At 43.0% G+C, this 22622-nt stretch overlaps 1 protein-coding gene across 1 annotated transcript in view; it reads left to right on the top strand.

Annotated features, from left to right (window-relative positions):
- The window catches only part of KCNK2 (potassium two pore domain channel subfamily K member 2), a 109286-nt gene that overhangs the window by 26165 nt on the left and 60499 nt on the right, over nucleotides 1-22622 (top strand). The window contains exons 3-4 of the mRNA XM_072858354.1: nucleotides 6211-6521; nucleotides 19976-20093. Of these exons, the coding sequence (XP_072714455.1) occupies nucleotides 6211-6521; nucleotides 19976-20093 (429 nt within the window). The remainder of the gene's footprint in view (nucleotides 1-6210; nucleotides 6522-19975; nucleotides 20094-22622) is intronic.

Below are 22622 nucleotides of genomic sequence, written 5' to 3' on the forward strand. Positions count from 1 at the left end.
ACTCATTAATACATGTTCTAGTTGCACCACATATGCTTAACTCATTTAAAAATGTGAATTAAAAGTGATCACGTATTTTTAAATGGGACTGCTTCAAGGCTTTACCGTTTTCAGAGGCAGATGAGGGCTGAGCATCACTTAGCTGCAAGTGTCTCCTGCCTACTGCCTTCTCTTTGGCCTCCTAACGCTGGTCGTGGGCTGGGAGGGTGCGGTCTCAGCACGGTCACTGTGTCCTTACTGCCTCTGGAGCACATGGTCTGTCTTCTCATTTGCTCAAAGGAGAAGCAGGCTGTATGCCATTAGTTGCTCCTTTAGTGTAAATTCCCATCACAGGATATGACTAATGGTTTAATGGCAGAACACAGTAACATGGCATGGCCTTAAGGTCATAATTATCCATAAAGAACTGACAGAGATCTTTTAATGTCTCCAAAGAAGTCAAGAGACAAGTCATTTGTAAGTCCGGCTGAATAAGTAAAATGAGCCTTAAAATGAACTTACTAAGTAAGTCCAGTAGTATTTCTGCTGAGCTCTGTTGTAATAAAACTTAGCAGTAGCAAAGGTTTATCCTTGACTTTAACTGGGGGTACAGTTTGGCCCATTCTGAAGAGAGGCAGAGGTTTCCTGCTCTCATGTCACGAGGAAGCATCGTTGCCTTTAGGGGGGAAGCCGCTGTGTCCACAGCAAGGCCTGAAGCCTATAGCAATACATTGTTTGATCAAAGGTGCGGGTCCCCTGCGGCGAATTACATAGGTGCCCATATGAATAGCCTGTTGAAGTCAGCGAGGGAAATGCCCTCACTGGAAGCCTTGCCATAACAGTCCCTTAGGGATGTAGAAACCCTTGGCAACTAAGTAAGAGTGAAGAAGGCTGGAACCTGTGGCGCGTCCTATTACGCAGCTGGTTAAAGGACAAGAGCATTTACCGCACCCAGAGGTGGGGGCTTAGCAGGAGCCCCTTGCTCCGGGCACAAAGCAAGTGCTCTTCATGCCCTTCCAGGGACGGGATGGCTCCTGCAACTGGAAAGAGGAAAAGAAAGTGTTAGTGACAGATGAGGGTCCTTTTTATGTACGCTTTTTAAATTGCTCTTTCTAGGCTGATATTTTTCTGGAATAACTATTTCCTTAACAAGTGTGCTCCTGTCCTACCAAAGCTACGTTTAGATCACCTACAGCTGCTATTTGTATGAATATGTGATTGCTATGTTTATCATGCAACTTTGACTTCCTCTGCATGCTGCATGCCTGTCTCTCTCGGCTGAGCCTACTTTTAACATTTCAAAGAGTTGAGCAGCTTCCAGGAGCCACCATCTGTGAGTAATGTGGCCGTCCCAAACTCATGCCAATACATTTTTAGGCAGCATTTGACAGTCCTGTACTTTGTGAGTCTTTCTCATGTTAGCATGAAATACACAAACCTGCCTATACTTAATCTTACAAGCATTTTTTTTTTAGTTTGTTCAGATAAATCTCTTTGGCTCAGTAGCCAAGCCATTTGCTTGCAAGGTTGGAGCTCCATGTTGGAGCTCCTTTTACTACTGAATCTTGTCCATGTTGGTTGGTCGTATGTTTTTTCAGTGATACGCTGCATTTGAGTGTGTTTGTTTAGTAAAGCTCAGGCCTGATGCTTCAAACTGGTTGAATGTCAGTTCCAAATTTGAGGGCAAAATGGTCACGCACAATATTCAAACAATGTGTGGTGTACATTACAATAAAAATATTGGCAGGCACGACTCCACAGAATAAATGCTGGTGCTCTACAAGGCCTCCAGAAAATAGGAGCTGCTATACACAATGTTTTTTGTTGTACACCACAATAAGAATTACTGGTTTTCTTGTTGGATTTGAAGATGCCTGTCATTAAAGGTACCTACCATATGTAGAGCATTTATATCTGTAGTAGAAGTGAGAAAGCACAGCTCAAGCCCACTTTAAGTAAGCGGTAAGCTCCAGCTGAGGCTTACACCTGAGATCACAATAGGTGGAAAATGTCAGCCAGCTGAAAGCAGATATTGGAGATATTTACTAGGTAATCAATGGAAACAGTTACTTTCAGAGAGACAGCTCTTCAGCTATTGAAGTTAAGGCACCAATGCAGTCATTCCTGGAGTGGATCTCAAAATGGTTTCTGCCCGTTGGGTGGAATGCCTGAATTTAAGGCCTGATCCAAACCCTCCTGAAGCTATTGGGAAGCTTCCCACTGATTTCAAATTGTAGGCAATAAGTCTGACCCTTTTTCAGCTTTTAATAATAATTCCTCACTCAAGGGCAAACAAAATCTTACTCCAAATATTTAGATTGCTAAAGAAAGGCATGTAGTACTATTTTCCACAATATTTTATAGAGACACAGGTCAGCATGGAGGAAAATTTGCATGCCTGTTTTCCCATAGGATGTTGGAAGAAGTCCTGTGGAATGATTCTTTTCCATGAGATAGGAACAGACAGTGTTCACATAGGCTAATGGTTAAGAAATCTTTTTGGGAGAAAGGGGGAGAGGTGATGATTTGGTTTGGTATAAAAAAGATCCAGGCATGAAAATGTTTAATCTTCAAGAATCCCTTGAGCAAGGGAGTATCAGTAGACAGGAGTGGGCATTTCACTTCTGTTGTTCGAGGATTGGGACTACGTCGATGAAGTCGACCGTATGACCGAAGGTCTACTTGCAAAAGCGTTTGTTGGATTGGGCCCAACGGCTCCTGTCACTCGACAACTGCTTTGCTGGTTCACGGCGATGGGGAGCGATGAGCTACAGCTCAACCTGAAATAGCAGACGCAGCTTCCTGCCCTATGCTGCATCTCGTGGAGACGTGTGAACACACTAGGGAAGACTGGCGTGATTGATGTTGCTGAAATTGGAGTCCTAAGGAACTCAATATTACACTCATTTGTATTATGTCACATTGATACGGAGAAGCGTTAAAATAAGTGACTTCTAAAGTGTTTGCTGATGGTGCTGCTGATTTGAGCAGGATTATAGCCCATTGAACACCCGCTGTATGACTGACTTTGGCCATTTTACAGATACAGCCTCTGGCTTTAAATGCTCGTGACCTATACCCATTTGTTACGGTGAGTAATTTTTTAGCGTGTTTGCAGAGACTTTTTAGAGAGCGGTTGTGGGAGCCGTTTTTGGGTTCTCTTGGTAAATCCTCTTCTGTCTTTTAGGCGAGTGGAGGTGTTCATCGCCTCAGTGTGAACAACTGACCCGTGGATGATGTCTCAGGTGATAGATGACCGGGAAATCGGGGAGTTAGCCCGTGGCAAAGATAACAAGACTCATTTCAGGCTTTTTACTGGCAGAAACCACAGTTGAAGCAGCATTTCTGACGCGTCTATCAGACTAAAATGGCAGGAGGCAGTGCGCTGGCGGTGCGTGCGATAGGAGAGCAGCTACCAGCCCTGACTCCTAGATCCCACCTAGTTAACTCCTTGCAGCGAAACACCGGGCTGGAAAGCACACGGGTTAAAAATCAGGCCAAGCCGGCAAGGACGGAGCCGCCTCGCTCGGCAGCCCCGCGCCGCTCCCCGGCGAGGGCCGAGGTCTCCCCGCTTGTCCCCCCGCTCCTGCTGCGGTGACATTTCGTCTAGTTCAAAAGTTCACGGGGCGGCTCTGGCGAGGCGGTCGCCTTTGGGGCTGGAGCGGGGGCCGCCGGCAGGTCCTGCCTGGCCGCCGGGGGTGGCCGGTGCCGTCTCCCCCCCGCGCCTCTCCTCGCTCGTTGCCAGGCCAGACCTTGCTCTCTGCAGGTACCGCTCTGCCTCCCCCCTCCATTTTTTCCCGGCGCCCCTGCAGCATCTGCCCGCCGCCCTGCCGGGCTGCTGCGCGGAGTGGGGCGGAGGGGCGCGGAGAGGCGCGCGGCCCCCGGCGGGCCGGGAGCGGCGGGGAGCGGCGGGGAGCGGCGTGGCGCTGCCCCCTCCCCCCCCGCCGGCGGGGGGCGCGGAAGGGGGCGCGGAGGGGCGGGGGGGGAACCCGCGGCGCGGGTGCCCGCCGCCCCACAAAAGGCATCGCCGGGCTCGGGCTGCTCCGCACGCCCCGCGCACCGGAGCACGCACGGACACGCACACACACACACACACACACAGACACAGGCACGCACACGGGCACACTCACACGCTCTCGCACACACACGCACACACACGCCGCGATGTGCGATGCGCGATGCGCGACGTGAGGCACCTCGCACGCCCCGGGGCCGGGGGGAGCCGGCGGGATCCGCGCTGCCAGCCCGCCCGCCCCTGCCGCTCCCTCTCCTCCAGACCCATCCATCAGCCTCTTCCTCTCGGTCTGCTCCTTCCTTTATTTTCTTTTTTTAATTTTTTTTTTTAATTTTTTTAATTTGCTCTAACTGTGTCTACCCAAGCCCTGAAAAAATGCCTGCCCGTGGAGCGAGGAGAGGGCACCGGGTCGGTAAATAAGAAGTGAGTACGAGCACAATGGCGTGCCTCCCCGCTCCCAGCCCTGCGGATGCTGCATGCGCCCCTGCTTCCCCCGCGCCCGGGCGCGGGGGGGATCCCGGGATGCTCCCCGCGGCGCGGCGGCCCGGGCCCCTTTGTACCTCGCCTGGCTGCCTGCCCTTCCTTCCCTTCCCTTCCCTTCCTTTCCTTTCCTTTCCTTCCCTTCCCGGCCCCGCTCCGCGCCGCGCCCCGGCCCCGCCGCCGGCCGCCTCGCCCCCGCGCCGCTCCCCGACGCGGAGCATCCCCGCCGGCGGCGGCTCGGGGCTCGCCCGTCGCTGCCCGCCGCACCGGGGCTGCGCCCCTCGGGGCCGCCGGCATCCCCCGGCGCATTGCACCGGCCGCGGGGAGGGGGCGGCGGGGCCGGCGGCGGAGCGGCGGTGCCCGGTGCCCGCTCCTTTGTTCGCCGCCGGCGGCCCCGGCGGGTCGGCGCTGCCCCGGGCGGGCGGGCGGCGAGAGCGGCGGGGCCGGCCGGCAGGGGAGCGGCCCCGGCCGGCAGCGCCGCGGCCCCCGGCAGCGTCCTCGGGGGCTCGGAGGGTCGCGGGGGCCGCCACGGGAGAGGGGAAGGCGGCGGGGAGGGGCGTCCCCCCGCCGAGATGCGGGGCGCGGGGGGAGCGCGGCCGCCCCCCGCCTGCCCGCGGGGCGTGGGGCAGGCGTGGGCGTGGGAGGCGTGACCGCGGCGCGCGTGGGGTGCGCGGCGCCCAGCCCGCGGGCTGCCCCGGGTCCGCGCTCGGCCCGGGCGAGGGGCTGCCTCTCGCCCTCCTGGCCCCGTCTCCCGGCGCCGAGGTGCGTGCCTGAGCCCGGCGGGTGCCCCCGCCACCCGTGCTGGGGACGTGTCCCACCTCCGCCGTCCGGAGGGAGACTTTCCTCTCGATTTAGGTCTGGGCTTTTCCCACCGGCAGCTGGAAGCGGTGTCGCGGCCGTGCGAAATGTACTTGCAATTCAAAACAATTTAAATATAGCTGGTGCGCTCAGCTGCTGGGGCCATCTTCCCACAGGAGACCTTTACCTGCACTTGATGTGGCGGATTTTTTTTCAGTGCCCGTGTAGTTGCTGGTAGTCACATGAGTTGTGGAGATACTTGATAACACACTCAGCTGCTCTTTTCCGAACCCGGTGGGTTTTTGTAGCTGTAGATAAAAATACACGCCTTAACAAATGGGCGACTTTTCCAGTAAGTACACAGATGTTTTACCGGTATTTTCTGAAAGGCGTAATCGGTACACAGTTGACGCTTTAAGGCAGGTATGACGAGCAATGTATTGTTTTGATGGTTGTGTCTGGGGAGTTCGGAAGTGATCGTGCGACTGTTCTGAGAGCATTTGTCGGAGCGCAGGACAAAATAGGGGAGAGAAAGGATCTGTATTTTTCTGCTACCTCTGTAATGCTGCGGTACAACACAGCTGGAAAGCTGCTTAGCAGGGCTTAAGAGCGCAGCGGATGTAAAGAATCTCTGCAGCAAAATACCACCTTACACTAATTTAAATGCAAGAGCGTAGGGGAAATCTGTGTTTATGAAATGATCGAACATCAGAAGGGGACAGACGCATATAGAAAATGTTGCAAATGTGTGTAAAGTGGATAATACTACCCAGAGCAGCAGCTTCGTTGTAACGTGGCATGGGGTTTATGTGAAAGATTCAACAGGTTAAGAATTCCAGTTGGAAGCCACAGAATTTCTGTAATCTCTTGGCAAGAAGTTCACTCCACGAAATCTGAGCGGCACTGTAAAAATTAACTTTCTTTTTCTGTTTTGCCAGTGGCGGCACCTGACTTGCTGGATCCCAAATCGGCCACGCAGAACTCCAAACCAAGATTATCATTTTCCACCAAGCCTACCGTGCTCTCTTCACGGGAGGAAAGTGATTCGGCTATTAATGTTATGAAATGGAAGACAGTCTCAACAATTTTTCTGGTGGTAGTCGTGTATTTAATAATTGGAGCAACAGTATTTAAAGCCCTGGAGCAGCCTCATGAGACCTCCCAGAGAACCACCATTGTGATTCAGAAGCAGACGTTTGTATCTCAGCATTCCTGTGTGAATGCAACAGAGCTTGATGAACTGATTCAGGTAATCCATACCAAACCCTTGTCACCGTGCCTTAGAGGAACAAATTATATATGGCAGCACTGCTGTGATAAAGGGGAAAAACTTTATTAGCAAAGCTCTGTATTGGCCGAGCGATGTAACAAGTGTTAAGACCAGAAGTTGAGCAATAGCGTTTTCATGCAAAGCCTCATGGTTGAAAAGCTATTGCTATTTTTAGGTCCAGTATGCTTGGTAGACAGCCTTTTCACTGAAGCTTCCCATTATGCTAATTAAATGATTATTCATCAGCAATATATATAATTAATAGTTCACAAAGGAATTGATATATTGATTGTGCCTCACTGGGTCTGTCAATATTCGAAATGCCTAATTCTGAGGAAGAAGATACACCATCCCTTGCCTTAAAGGACTTCTAATTTACCGTGATTGTATCAAGCTAGCTTTCCTTCCAGCTGTATGTTTCTTTTTATTGATTTTGTTTTAAGTAGAGGAAAGTACCACGGATTTGCTATTTTGATCTTAAATCCCAATTTTCTCCGCTTCTTAAAGGCACATCCACAACTGATGTACATCGGTGTGTTCCTGCTAACATGAGTTTACCCTTGCAGGTCACCTGCCTCAGAACCATCGGAAATATTTATTTGCACTAGCACAGAACTAGATCCAGAGCCTTATGGGGCCCTCTCCAACTTAAATCCCATGTTTCCATGTTCTTATGAATATCCAGTGGCACTGCAGGGAACAGGAAGGGGCTGTCAAATAATGTCAGTTCTGGAGATGAGACCATGAAACGGGAGGCTGGAGTGAACAGCCAAGAGTTGGCAAGGATTGACCCCTTCATTAACAGTAGCCGTGGGGCTGTCTGGGTCTGCAGAGCCTGAGATGGGACACCAGAGAGCAGGAGAGGGTGGTGGGCATCCAGACCCTGGCTAGCACGAGCTCTGGAGCATGCCAGCTGCGTGGCAGCAAAGCTTTCTGGAGGTGGTTTTTGACAGCAGATCTGGCTGGGAGTTTAGAAGTTGATTGTACCTCTCTAGACCACTCTGCCTTGAGCATCAGCATGGACACCTGTTTTTTTGCAGTTTTAAATGCAGAGCTCTGATGTACCGAGTTATTTTTATGGCACGCTACTTCTGAATTTTAAAGGCAAACTGGGAAAATGTCTTGTATTTTGTGACTTCTCCCCTGCCTTGTTGCTCAAATGTGTTCCAAAACTGCCACCCTTTAAATGACTGTCAGGCAGTTCCTATCTCCATGTGTCCTGACTAGGCATGCCTGAGGAGGTGCTGTCGATACGAATTTTGATGCTGTGTAATAACTACCTTTCAGTGGTTTTACCAGCAGAATGTGAGATAATCTTTCGGAGAAATATACATGCACATTTTGATTAAAACAGTCTCTTGCAGGTAGTATAAATATCCCCATATGAAATTTTTAGGTCAGATCCTATACTTGTGAAGATAAAAACAAATTTTGAGGCAATATTATCTTACATCATCTATGAGATGGTCCTTAAGACAAAAACTGTTGAAATTTGCTCTGGAGTACTTAGATGTTTTAGCGTTTATGATTCCCTACCCAGAAGCACAGATTGGTGATAAAGAACCACTTCATCAGCATTCAATGCCCATTTGATGTTCTGCGTAAAATAAGTGACAGTTTCAGTACAATTACCAGAGCACAGATACCCGTATCAGCATTAGCTCCCATCTTCGCTAGCGGTCTTGGCATGACCAGAAAGACACAGGCTCGCGAAGCATGGGGGGGGTGACACAGCCTCCCACAGCACGTGGATGAGAGATGGTTGTGGGAAGAGTTTGCTCTGCTTGTTGCTGGGGTAAATGGAAAACTTAGTTTCTCCTTCTTCCCTTCTGCTTCTCCACGAAGAAGAACACCACGATGTGGAGGTAGGAACGTGCTGTTACGCTCCTTTTATAGGAGTAGAGCTGAGGCATAGGGAGCCTCGTCCTACAAGTGCATTTGGGTGCCTTTCTTTACGCAGAGTAAGTGATAACAAATTACAAGTTGTTTAAGGGTCAGGAATTAAGTGACTTGCCTGAAGTACAGTAGGAAATCAGTGGTAAAGCAGAGTCTCAGATCCATTTTTCCAAGTCTAGGCTGCTACCCTAACCATGGGGTCTTATTTCTTCCCTACTTACCACTTTGTCACAGAAGCTAAATTACTGGAATACATTTTGTCTCTCTGGGTTTATGTTTGACTGCTATTACAATATAATGCAGTGTTTCTTCAGTTTTCATTGGATGTCTGAATGAATAAAAATAAATAGTGCGTGTGAGGAAAAAGTAAATGATATGTAAGAATTCACTGAAAGCTATAAAACTGAAAATTAATACGTACTAGTGTAGTAGGAAGCTGGAATGATTAGTGTGTGTGAAGAAAATTACAGAGCTTATAGACTGTAATGTCTTCTTTAATCAAGTATTTACCTTGAATCAAACTATGATGAAATCCATTATAAACTTTTCCTTTTGAACTTAGTGTTCTGGGATTCCAGAAACTGGTTTGGCTCTGGTTCATGCTAGTCATTGCTCAAGGTGCTTATCATGCCAGGCTTTTTCAATCTTCACAACTTCTGATCTGCCATTTAATCCTTATTCTGAAGCAGGCTTGACTATTGCAAGACTGCTAACTGACAGTACAATGTGCAGGGAGACAAGTTTCAGAGCACAAATTCAGCTAAAAGGAATGCTACAAGTGGAATTAAGGTCTAGTTCGCTAGCACCCAGGGGCCATCTAGTTTCCATCACCTTTGCTAAAATCTTCCCTTTGCCACAGAGCACATTACAACACAGAGTTGTGTGCTTCTATAAATGCACACAGGATAGGGAATTTTCCCTTCCGGTCTTCTCCATCCTTATTTTGTCTCGCCAATCACCAAAACCTTCCTGGCACAACAGTATATACTGTTGCCAACTTTTCAGCACGCACAGCTTTATTCCCTCGGTTTCGAATTCCTGAAACTATGTATTTTCACATTGATGTGTGGCTCCGCTAGGTGTGCGCAGTGAGAATTATACTTTTGCAGAGTTTATATGTTTTATATACACGTGAAACATGGGGCCATGGAGAGCTGCTATGCAGCATAGAAAATGTGCAAAGTTAATGAAATAGAGTGCTCCGATGGTGACAGCCAAGTAGCCTCAGCTGCCTCCGAAAAATGACCTGGGTTTTCCTCATAACTCTTCAGCCCAGTCCAGCAGCACTGTTCGTGTTGACAAAGAGGTGGTCTTCACGACCTTCTCCGTCTCGGACTTCCATGGTCCAGTGTTGCAAATCTCTTTCAGTCTAAACCACTTCAGTTACTTGTTGCCTCACGATAATAAAATACACCTGCAACGAACAGCAGCAATGTATGACCCTGAGACCTGCCTCCAGGTACCTCATTTTCTTGATATTTCGTGAGCACTTCGATTTAGTACCATACCTAAAATGTGCAGAAGTCAGGCAGAGCGTATCTGTACACCCAAGAGGCCATTTTTCCCAGGCAATTTCAACTCCTTTTGCTGTAGCCTCAAGCCAGTATTAACGACAATATTAAGTGGATCTCTGCGTGCTGTACACAACAGTGCTGAGGTGGGCAGTGCACAGCAGTCGGTGGTGGTATGTCTAAATCAACAAGTAAAGAAATATCCCAGGAGGCAAGCTTGTGAACGTACGAGGACTACCTTGGTGAGTCTAATCAGGATACGACAGACCAGCAAGCTGTGCACGGCCTGATGTTAAACTTTGGTTTTTAAAGTTTCAGTTGGAAGATCTTGAAAGGATCTCAGTTATTAACAGATGAGAAAGCATTGGTTTGGTGAAGGTTATATGTAATATCTAATACATTATAAAGCTGTAGAAAGGGATGTGGCCAGACACTTTGCTACTATTCCTTCTTTTGGAAGAAGAAGAAGAATTGACAATTCATCATGGATGGTGTTTTGGTTTCTCTGTCCATGCCTGCTCTCAACCTGGCCCTGCTGTGCAATGCAAAGTAACTGCCAGGTGACAGAATAAAAGAGTAAACGTAGTTCAGACTGTGTGGATTTTATGTATATGTGACAAAATATATAAACCTGATCTTCATTTACACTAGGGATTTTTTACATCTCGCATGGAATGGGTTTTTTCCCCACCACTGAGCTTTTTGTGGGCAGAAGCTGATAGAAACCTGGGAGTAATCCAGCTATACACACACAAATAACAATAAGCATTAAAGAATGAAAAAAAATTACCTAATTAGAGAACATGTATCTCTAATTACTTCAATCTGGTTCTAGTTCTCTTTTGGTGTGTTGACTGTTCCCTATAGTAAGCTTGCCGCTAAACATTTGAAAATGTTGGAGACAGTTTCCAAACTCAGATGCACAAAGTGTATTGCCAAGTACCTAGAAAAGTCTCCTGCTGTATTTATGCACCTGTCCATCATAGCAAATGTAAAGATACCTTAGGTTACATTGCTGATGTTCAGGTTGCATGTATGTCATCCTGCAGTGCTGCGCAGCCATCAAATACATGCATATACCTTCATGACATCTCTTGGGGTTAAGAGTTTGTCTCTGGGGACAGGTGAGCCTGACTGAATATGATATCCAACAACCTTGCAAAATTGTCATTATTGTGGCTTCATACACCCCATTCCTCTACAGGGGGAAAATGAATTTGCTTTCCGCCCCCCAGAACTCATGTTGTTCCTAGGAGGTAAGGATGTGACCAGTATTGCGCATTGTGGGATGTCTTGGCAATGAGAGACAAATATTTGTCTGGCTGCCAAAGAGAAAGCTGATTTAAAAAAAGAGAAGAGCTTTTTATGTAAATATCACCTAATTATGTATTGCTCAGCAGTTATTTGTTTTAGTGTTGACCTTTATAAACCAAAATGAAAAAAAAAATCCTTTAAATCCCCAAGCATTGAGTTGTTTAATGTATTATTTTTGCATACAAAAGTTTATAATTTTTGCATACAAAAACTGAAAAGAAGAGAAATTTCAGTTATATTGTTTTGAATATCTAGAGTGTCCCAGCAAGCTGGTGTGAATTATTTTAGTTATCTTAGAGAGTTAATTCTGAAACTTAATAAAGAGTTTTCAAGTAGTGGTACACTGAAACTTAATAACAGAACATACCTCATTTCTGGTTTCTTTAACAGAAACATCCTTCAAATATATTTATTCTGTAAACCCTAACAAGTGGAAAAAATAATATCACACTAAACAGCACAATCTTTTAATGCGTTCCAAGTGGTAATTTTTGCCTTATAAAGCCTTCATTTCGAAATCTGAACAAGTTTTCAGGGTGCTGCACCAAGCTGTCTCAGCAATAAAGGACTCTTGTAGAGTTTTAAGTCCAGCCCCTTTCAGGGTATGTGGATTCTTCTGAAAACTGAATGCCCACAAAAATGTGCTTGCATTTAAAACAAAAAAAAAGAATTAATGAACCACCAGTATTAGCTGAATTGACCTTGATCCCACAAGTTGATCTCCTTGGGTTCTGCTGGGCTTGTGGTTAACATGCGGAGAACAGCTCTCTGTGCTGGCATCCACAGTCATGTCCCATGCCTGTTTTCATCTTACATTTGCGTCAGCTGCATTCTCCCTTTTCTTTGCATTCATCTCTCAGACTGTGAATGAGACCAAAATTTGTTTTCTTTTTATCTCCCTTGAGGAAAAATGTGGTTTTTTCTTTATCTCTCTTGAGGAAAGCCTGACACAGTTATGAATGACATGGAAGCAGTGCTTCTGTCATCAAACTGGCATCACCAGAATGTCATCATGGCTTCTTATGTGATTAATTTCTTGTAAAAATATTTTACTTTAAAATATGTGGTTTCTGTGGCTTCATTTTTATAGTTCAAGGTAGCTAGCTACATTAAGTTGCACCTCCACCAGTAGCTGATTTTGTGTCTTTTTCATAGGGTTTCTTACAACTTGCATTGTAGACCCAAGAAACTAATTTTGCTGCATTCTCAGGAATATGTTGTTTTATTTCAGCCAGATAAGCTCCTTGAGCCGCAGCCTCTCTGATTATGTAGAAAACTGTTAAAATAAAGAAGTGTAAATCCTTCTTTCTCTCCCAGAGATTAGAAGGTATTTAAGCTTGCTGTATCATTTTTGGAGAGAATAAATCACAGAGATGCAAAGATCTTGTTTTCAGACAAATCTGAAATTTATTTAAAAAAATTTAAAATTTATTAGCTAAGCCTATTAAGCTTGAATCAAATTTTAGTCATTCTTTGAATCACAACATTTATAGACATTCTCAGTCCTGTGAGCTGTAGCTTACGGGTCCTCTAAGCAGGAACTTTTTGAAGGAGTTTGAATGTACCAGTTTACACGCTAAATATTCTTAGTCTCTCCCTTTTGCAATTCCTTCCAGCCCCTCCAAAAGGAAGCAGGAACCATCCCACGTCTGGATGCTAACCTGGAAGCAGCAGGTGTTTATACTTCATAAACCTTAAAGCCTTGAAAAGATTGATAGACCAGCATAAAAGCAGTTGATGCTGCAGCATATTTTATTTATTTATCTGGGGATCCACAATACCATTGCATCAGTTGTTTAATGTACTGTCTGCATGTCAGACATGAAGCTTGTGACAAATTGGTTGTGACTGTTGGTGTTTTCAAAGCAACATGAAATGAATGAGTTTTAAAGTAGTTAAAACATGAAGCGCAGGAACTGTAGTTTGTGTTGCTACCTTCTGCGTATGTCTGTCCTTAGTAAGGTGTCTGCCCATCAAAGCACTCGAGCTTATGTGTTCTTAACTTTAAGTATACTCGTAGTCCTAACTGGTACAGTAAGGTCCTGTTTCTCTTTTCCTCTGGCTGAGTCTGTAAGTCTAGTTTTCACCCCAGTATTTGCTTTCTGCTTCACTCTTGTCAGAAATAAACGTTCAGATACTATTGACTCCTTCCACAGTAAAACCCGCCAAATTCTACCTGTATCTCCAGATCAGAGGAATATTTATTAAATAAAAGATCTCCATGAAAGACCTTTGATCATAACCTTACCCAGACCTGTCCTCCACACAGATACCCACCTGTTGTGGTCAAGTCCACATGGGCTGCAGAAGCTCCTGGGTTGTGTGCACTCCTCGCTTAGGGTTGCTCTGGTTCCTGCTGTCCTCTTACAGCCAGATCCCCTCTTCTGGCTCTGCACTTAGCTCCTGGAGGGAGGGGAATTTTTTGCCAAACTTTCTGTTGCCTGGGAGGATTCCCTTCAGTGACAGGACAACTCTCTTTCTGTTATTTTCTACATGGCGGTTAAACCAAAAGGATTTTTTTTAAGCACACAGTCTTTATCCGCCATGAGCGCAAGACCAACACAGATTTTTTGGAGAATAGTAAATAAATTCTAACTGCCCTTGTCACTTCTTTGTTCAAGCAGGTTGGTTTCTAACTGTTCTTGCTGCTTCTGGTGTTGGGGCTCTTAAAGGATACATTTATTTCAGATGAAGAGTTTTATAGGACCTAGAACCTAGCTAGCGTGAATGCATCTGAATGACAGCTTTTGTCTTAGAAAGAGTGGCAGGTATGACTCATTAGTAAGTCAGTTTTACTGAGCAGCTGTCTGCATAATTCTTCCAGTCTTTAATCTCAAGAAGCAAAGAAAAGCCCTCTTCCCTGAACGTGCATGTATACATACATATATATGTATGCATACACACAAAATTTATATACATAGTCTGTTTGTAATGCATATTTAGAAATAGAAATGTATTTCAATATGTTTCTGCATGTTTTTAGTTCAAGTAGATTGTGAACATAGGGTGAAAAGAGTTCTTCAGTTCTTCAAAGTGTTGGGTACTAGTCTCCAGTGCAGATTACAGTCATATGTTATACAAACTAAAAAGAAAAACACGGAGTCACAGAATTATAACACAAACATCATTGCAATCTCTTTCAATAGCAAGGCTCAAAAGCGTGTGCTTTTGGAGGCTGGAGAGTTGTTTGCTAAGTGTTAAAAGCATCCTAGTGTGCCTCTGAACAAAGAACTAGGATTTCCATTCTTTGTAAACCAAAGCTGAAATAAAAACGCAGGACTCGTGCGGTAGCTGGGACATATGAGATTTATCATTATACTGGAGAGTGAGAGAGTGCTCTTGTCAAATGGCAGCAGGACAGCGAAGGAGGAAATCCAGGCTGAAAAATGAGTTTCCAGAAACTTTGAGGCATAGCTGACTTTTTGACATCGCTTGTTAAACGATTGCTGGGAAGCACAAGCTAACCCCTGACAAGCTGGGTAATGAAAGACTGCACGCTCTGTATTTTACCAGAAGCATAATTTAAGGTGCTTCTATTTTAATCTTTGGATAGAAAAGCTGAGAGTAATGAAGTGTGGTGTTACATCATTTCATAAAATGAAGTGACTGGAAGACGGTACAAAAGCGTGTATTAAGAGCGTGGTGTGGAACAAGGAGATGACTATTAAGGCGACTGGCTTGACACATGCTCATTTCTGCCCGATCCCTGTATGAGACAGTGGTAGACTACCAGAGGCTAACCGCCTCAGTTTAGAACCTCTCTGTATCGCTCCTGTGGCTCTGCAGACCCCTGCGTACTGAATGTCGCTCTATTGCCAACAGGCCGTCTTTTGTCAGTCATCTCCATTGACTCCTTGCAGGGTCAGAGGACCAGAGGTTGAAGTCTCTGACCTAAGAGAATTGTCTTCTGTTTTCACAAAATGACTGCGCTGTTGGAAAGGCTGTTTCATCTCTCATTTTGACAGAAAAAGAGTCACAAAATTCTGTGTCTTAATCTGCAAGGGTAGCTCAGCATGGCCTCTACGGACAGATATCTGCATGAACGCAGGGATGTGATAATGCAAAACTGCGCAATGTATTTACCAGAAAGTGTTTCTAAATTATATAGGAAATGAAAAGCTGACATTCAGTTAAAATGAGATTTTATATTGTAACTCTCCTTTTCCCAGTGTTCTGATTTCAAGCAAAAAAGTACAGCCTGAATGCAATGCTTATGTGTCTGTGGAGCTCAGGTCCTGTTTTTGGAAGTAAGGCAGGTCATGCCTGGCCTGGCCACTCTGGCCTCAAGCCTCTCTGCTTCTTTTCTCTGATGCTCTACTAAAACTTGTTCCTGAATATGGGTGTAAAGCCAGGTAGTTTGGATGTAGTACAAGTTAGGACTTGTACTCAGACACAACTCATGCCTATCCTAAGATACAGTACAGAGCTAGCCTAAGAATCCACATAACTTAAAAAATGGGAATTAAGTTCCTAAAAGTTTTAGATATTTGAAAATTTCATCTCAGTTCTTTTTACTATCAAAAAAGCCCACATTTTCACCATTATAAAGACAATTAAAGAAGAGCAAATGGTGAAAAACCTATTACTTTTACTGTAACTATAATATTATTCTTAAGATCATTGCACATGGAGGCCTTGATTGGGTGCCATGTGTGACCCCTCCTCTGCTCAGTCCTCAGTCATCTCATGTGAAACAACTAGTAGATAAACGCTCTGGAAGAAGGTAAGGCAAGTGAAATAATCTATGTAGTTTAAGAATTGAAACTGTCCACATCCCTATTCTAATGCTGGCTGGTTCTGTAGTGCTGAAGTGAAACTGTTTTTAAGTCAGAATTTAGTTTGTATATGGAATGACAATAAGGAAAACTAAAAAAAATTGCCACTGAGGCAGTCAGTAAACTTTAATACTGTAAAGTAAGTTTTAAAAAGTCAATAAATTCCCACGTTAAGATCACACAAAGTGTTTACAGGCTGCAACTTACGATAAATGCACTGATTATGTAGAGTTTTCATGATTCTAACTGTTTTGAGATTCAAAATGCACAGTTACTATTGCTGTTGTGTAAGTTAGGATAAGCCGAAGGCTCAGGTGACAGAAAGAAGTTATGAAGGAAGGAAAGAATGACATGCCAAACCTGTGACAAATGAAGTGGTTGTGTTTGCTCTAGTAATAAGGCATCAGTCAAGAAAAAAGACTGAAGACCAAGAATAAAGTGGCAGAGCAAATTGAATCTAACAGCACTGACAATGAATAACAAGCTATTTGAACACTGAGGGTGAGATCCTGGCCCTCAGTGAAGTTAGTGGAAACCAGCTGCATGAGCCTGGGTTTTTATTCCGGGCTAAGGAAATGTTAATATCCAATATTCCAGGTAAGTTTGTGCAGTGGTCATAGTCAGAAAGAAGATGCTACCCTGAAATCAGTGCCCTGAAATGTACCTCTGTTAGGAGTTATGTTATATATAATTTTCTTTTAAAATTATGCTTGGGAATAGTCTTAGATGAGAATCTGCTCATAGGCACTGACCAAGCTAAGAAGGAAAAGATGTCCTCTGATCCAAAGAACTGAAAATGCAGTTACCACTCCTGAAAAATCTGCAGGCAACATTTGAAGACTGTGAGATAGTAGTATTGATCTCAGTAAACCAGCAACCTTACCTAACTGTCATCCTTGTTAGTAAGGAAGACTCTTACAGAAGAGTCTGAAGGAATGTAATGCAGCAGCTTTGTTAATATTTAAGGCTGGCTCCTCCCAAACATGGGAACAGTGCAGGAGAAAGCATAATAGTCTGTGTTTGGAAACTTAATAACCCGGTGATGAAGAAGGCATCATCTGGCCCTTTATGACTAAAACTATGTGTAAAACTATCGATAAGGTAAATCAGTAAAGTTACAAAGAAAGTCAATGAGAAATACTGACAATAAAAAACTATTTATATACAATATTCAACAGATTTCTTTAAGTAGGTACATATATTATTTAATAAGAAAGAATCTTTAATTTGGAAAAAAGGCAGCTGATGGGTTTATAAGATCATTAATTTCTTGAAGGAGACAAATAAGAAATTGCTATTCAAGTGTTTCTCATAATGTAAGAACTTACAAAATTACTTTGAAGCACATAAAAATCTCAAAAGGGAAATGTTTTTTCAGTGATCCAGAAGTAAATTGCAGAACTTCCTGCCACAGAATGACTTGGCTCCCAAAATACAAGTGAGCTCCAAAAGTAGTTAGATAAATTCATGGTAGAATGATCCACCCAAACCAATCTGAATACCATGATGCAGGTGCAGCCTCCCACTCAGAAAGTCCCTAAACCTGTGCTTAGTCAGAAGCTAGGAGGCTGTATGAAGAGAAAGCATCACTTGCCTACTTGCCCTGATTCTTTTCCTAATTAGCAGTTGGCTAAAACCAGAGACATAGTAATAGCGGCTAATTGTCTTTTGTAGCCATGTGTTGTGTTTTGGTAAGTCTGACCCAACCGAGTAGTTTTGGGTTAAGTTGTGTCTTTTTTCCTGGAAGTCTGTAGGTACAGTGCAGTTAGGAAATGCATAGCTGTAATGGATCTTTGAGCAGTTTAGATTGGCACATCTTTCATATTAAAGATGTTGAGGTCGTATGGCTTCAAAAATGTGTAGTCATGATATAAAGCTCTGAAAGCATTTTACATCTGGATCTGTATAAAACTTGGTCTTGCTAGACTGCCTAAACAGGTGCGTCGCTCTGGGTAGTGCATCCATCCAGTACAATAAACTGTAATAAAACATGAACGGTCCCATAAAATTATACTGGTCCAGTGCTTTACCATATGATGTCCTCACTGGAGAGCATGTTCCCATTTGCAGGTACAAGGACTTGTGGTGAAAGTTCTTAGTCCGTTGAAATGAAACAGTACTCAAAATATATTCAGTAGGCTTTATAATGCAGCACACTGGGGTTTATAAGTCAAAGGAATATCTGTATTGCGTAAATTATAAAATCAATACAAGGGATGGTTTTCACCTGCTGCTTAGTCTGATGTGTCCCTTCCTACGGTAATGTGAACACCTGTCAGTATCAGGGCTGCTGTAGTGACTGTTGCCAAGTTGTATGTGATGTATGAACGTAGAAGAAGCTTTATTCTTCCAACCCAAAGGCAAATTAAACTCTCTTCCCTTTCCCTTTCCCCATCCTTTCTCCTTCCTCAGTAGGACTGAAAATTCCCCATCTTCGATGTCTGCCTTTCTGGTGTTTTAAAAAAAAGTTAAAATGAAAACAGTTGAAGGTATAGACGATAAAACAGTGTCAAGTCTATGTAAAGATACCCCAGCTGGCTTCTGCTGACAGCCCTGGATGTTGAAAACGGCTTAGGTGTGGCAGCAAGATCCCTGTGGCTGCGGAGATGCAGCCGTGGACTTTAAAATGGCTACTTTGTGCATCTGAGCTTTGAAAATGGCAAACTGGAAATGGTGGATTTAAGTTGAGATCCTGTCATGAAAAATTGATGGCCTGGTTAATCCAGCGTTGGTCTTTTGTCATTTCTGTCCAGATCAACTGAATTCCATGGGCACTGTCTAGAAACAAAAATGTTTTCATTTGCAAATTATCAATGTATTTTGGGATGGAAAAAATCACTGCTACTGCACAACACTGTTTCTCTGCAACAGACTGCCCACAGGGAAAACCATTCTGCTCTGCCCTGTGGCTGAGTATCTGCGTGTGCATAATCATTGTCGGACAACCCGCCAGGCAGAAACTATTAGTTAGTTAAAATGTTTATTTTAGCTTTGCAGTATTGCTTCCTCTGTTCTTTTGTTAAACACCAATTATTATAAGGATCATGACTATGAAGTAAGTCCTGTTTTAAAGTTTCAGAATGAAAAGATAACTTATATTCCGTAAAATATTTATTGCAAGTTTAAAAATACTTTTTCTTTATGTGTACTGTTTAACTCAAATACTGGTATATATCTGCAATACAAATATAACTAAACAGGAATACATTTTGTGATCAGAATTTACAGTAGGTGACTGTGAAATAGGAAATGTTTCATATTTCTCGAGACTATGAAACTGTCACTAGTGGCAAGCTTGTTCATTTTAGCTGCTAGAACTGAATTTTTCAAGAACGACATTTATAACGTATATAGTTGTATAAACTTAGATACATGTTTGATATTTGACTCTGAATTTTTTATTAATATAGTGAAAATTTTATAACCATAAGTGTAATTGTTAATCTTTAATTTTTGAGTTATCTGTTCTACAAAAGTGTTTTAATGAATTGGAGTTCATTGGGTCCAAAACAATGCATGGGCATTTTTTTCTTGGAGTTTTAAAGTGACTGTGTTTTAAGAAGTGCATTTGCTTGCTTAACTCAATAGAGGAATATTTTGGGAAACTCTCATTGTAAATCTTTGTCTAATGCATATTTTTCCTCGCCAAATAGTTGCAACAGTAAAAATAATTGTGTTTGCCATCTAGCTATGGTGATGCTGTTACTGATATTGTGGATTTTGCATTCTCCTTAATAGTCTGGAGTTTACAGCTCTGCTGCATGCTGAAGTGCTTGGGGTGTCTGCTGAAGAGTAAATTGTAGCCTGAGTGACAAAACTCAAGCAGAGCAACACTGATCCTTTTCTGGTTTATTGCTTGGATTAAATACGTGATTGTGTAATGTATATTAATATCATTGTTTCATGAATATTGACAAAAATCTTTTTAAACTTGCAGCAAGTAGTGGCAGCAATAAATGCAGGAATCATACCTTTAGGAAACACATCTACTCAGATCAGTCACTGGGACTTGGGAAGTTCCTTCTTCTTTGCTGGCACTGTTATTACCACCATAGGTAGGACACAGCTTATTATCTTTTCATAGTAAATGAGCTGAAACTCTTTTGATTTCCAGTGTGTACATATATTTCTTAATGGTAAATCTTCCAAATCTTCTGGTTTAAAGTAGAGAGTTACTTTTTAGCTGCAGGGGCAGAAATTATAGCTGTCTGTAAGGATCCCTAGCTGAGTAAGTGATTCTTCTGTAGAAGAAAAATGTTGCTGTGTATTTCTGCGAGGTGACGAGAAGAGGTTGTGGAAACATTTGCTGGGGGGAATTTGGTCAACTGTGTAATCACAAGTGTTAAATAGGGCATGATTTGAAGCACATGTGCATTAAACCTTGACTGAGATGTATGGAATTTCAAGTCTGTATAATCCCATTCTGTAGTGTTGTTTTCTCTAAATTCTGAAAAAGACGAGACCATGGTAAAGATTCAGTTCAGCTTAATTTAATCAGTTATGAGTGCTGTATTGATAGGCAGATTTACATTCAAAGGCTTCCTTTGAGGCTTCTGTTGCATTCAGAGCAGTCCAAAGCTGTAGGGTGATTTATCCGTGCTCACAAGCCCAGGGCGTTTTCTGGATCCTTTCTGCATCTGAGAGCCACTGTCCCTCTGAGCAGGTGTGAACAGGAGCAGCATTCGATCTGCCAGGTTCTTCCCTTTGACTACGATATAGTGCACATGGTAGACGTTCAAAGATGTAGTGTAGCTCACAGATCATAGAAGGGGCATCCACAAAGGTGGCTGGAAATTTGAAGAAGAAATCAAATGAGCAAAATTTAAGACCTACATTATGAGAGTAAGGTATATGGAATTGTAGCACTGTTACAATAATTATCTCTCCATAATATTTATATGCATATTGTGATGGAAGGGGATGTTCTTTTCAGCTGTTGTATGTACCTTTGTTCTTTCTTTATCTAGAAGTGCATGAGTACTATACTTTTTGTGTGTTTGAGTATATACATGTCTATATAGATGTATAAATATTATGTCTATGTGTAATATTTTTTCACATCTAGAATAACTGAACCACAGGTTTAGAGAAAACAGAGTGAAACTTTTGCCTCCCCGAGGTTAGTAACAAACTTAATGATTTTATAGTAGTAGGTCCACAAGGTAATAAAAAAACAAGTATTGAAAAATGTAATTTTAACAGATTATAACCCAGAAAAGCAAGAAACTTGAAAGGATAGCTTTATGATCAGTCTTATGTTATCCTCTTCTGACAGCACGAAACTTTATGTCATAAGTAAGTATCCGTGGTCTTGTAGAAAGTGCTTAATATTTGTTTCAGTTCTGAATAAGGATAAAAGTTAACATACGAAAAGTGTTCAAGGAATTAAATGATTCTAAAACTATTTTAAAGCAGTGGAACATTTGGTTTCACTATTTTTGTTTCTAAGTAAAACTACGGCTTTTCTAAATAAAAATGTTTCCTGATTTAATTTATCGACCTGATGCAACCAAAACATGCGTTAAGTCCTGCTTAGAGGAGAGAGAGGGATCTGCAAAGACATCCAGGCCACAGATCCGCTGTCCCCAAGAGGCAAGATAACCCAATAGGAAATACGTCTGAAAATTAATATTTCAGGTCATTTCTGCAAACCAGAGTCATTAGAATCAGGTTGGACTAGGCAACTGTAAATATTTATTTCAAGTTTTGTAGTAGAAAACAGAAAATCTGGGAGGAAGAAATCTTCCGTAAAATATTTTGGCTTTGGAATAACTGTCTTTTTCATTGGAGACCCTTTCTGATGGGAAGCTCCCAGTCAGTTCAGTTTTGACCTTTGTTTCTTAGGACCCGAGGACAGCATGCTTATATGAAAGCCGTAGTGTGGTTGGTGTTGCCTTACTCCTAGGAACCATCTTCCCGACAGTTCACAGGGCTTGTAGTGTGACAGCAGGCAGAGCTGTCAGGAAAAGGCCTTGGAATTGTGACTTTCCCGGGAAAATGTCAAGCGTAAAAGTTGGGTGTGCTTTCCCTTATTTTTTATATTATTATGTGCCATCAAGTGATTTTGTGTTCAGAGCAGTATCTTTTCATATATGAGTAACCTTTTGAAAATGAAGGCGTTCCTTCCAATTAGGGGTCATATGGTTATCATGTAACATGATATTTTAATTTCTCAAGAGACTAAAAATGCGGTTTATGAGCATGTCCAGAGAATTGCCATAGGTTTCACCCAAACACTACAGATATTCTCTATGGACAAAGACAGGGCCTTATAAATTCATAAAAGAACTTTACAGAAATAATTTGTAAAAGTGATTTTATAAAGATGAATAAAATTTATAAATATTATGTCCTTTAGACTGTATACCTTAAGAAGTACTTGAATAGAAGGAAAAAGGATTACTACCATTTAGAGAAAATGATAGCTTTCCAGTGTTGCAGCAGATTCTCTAGCTTTCCAAACCTCTTATTACTATAATTTTACCTTATCATTTAGCCTACACTCCTCCTAGTGATATCTCAGAATCTAAGAAATTCAAATGGAACCAAGAGTTTATTTATGGATAGCGTTTCCCAAACCTTTC

Source organism: Ciconia boyciana, chromosome 3 (assembly GCF_034638445.1).
Source record: "Ciconia boyciana chromosome 3, ASM3463844v1, whole genome shotgun sequence".
In the NCBI taxonomy this organism is placed as follows: Eukaryota; Metazoa; Chordata; class Aves; order Ciconiiformes; family Ciconiidae; genus Ciconia; species Ciconia boyciana.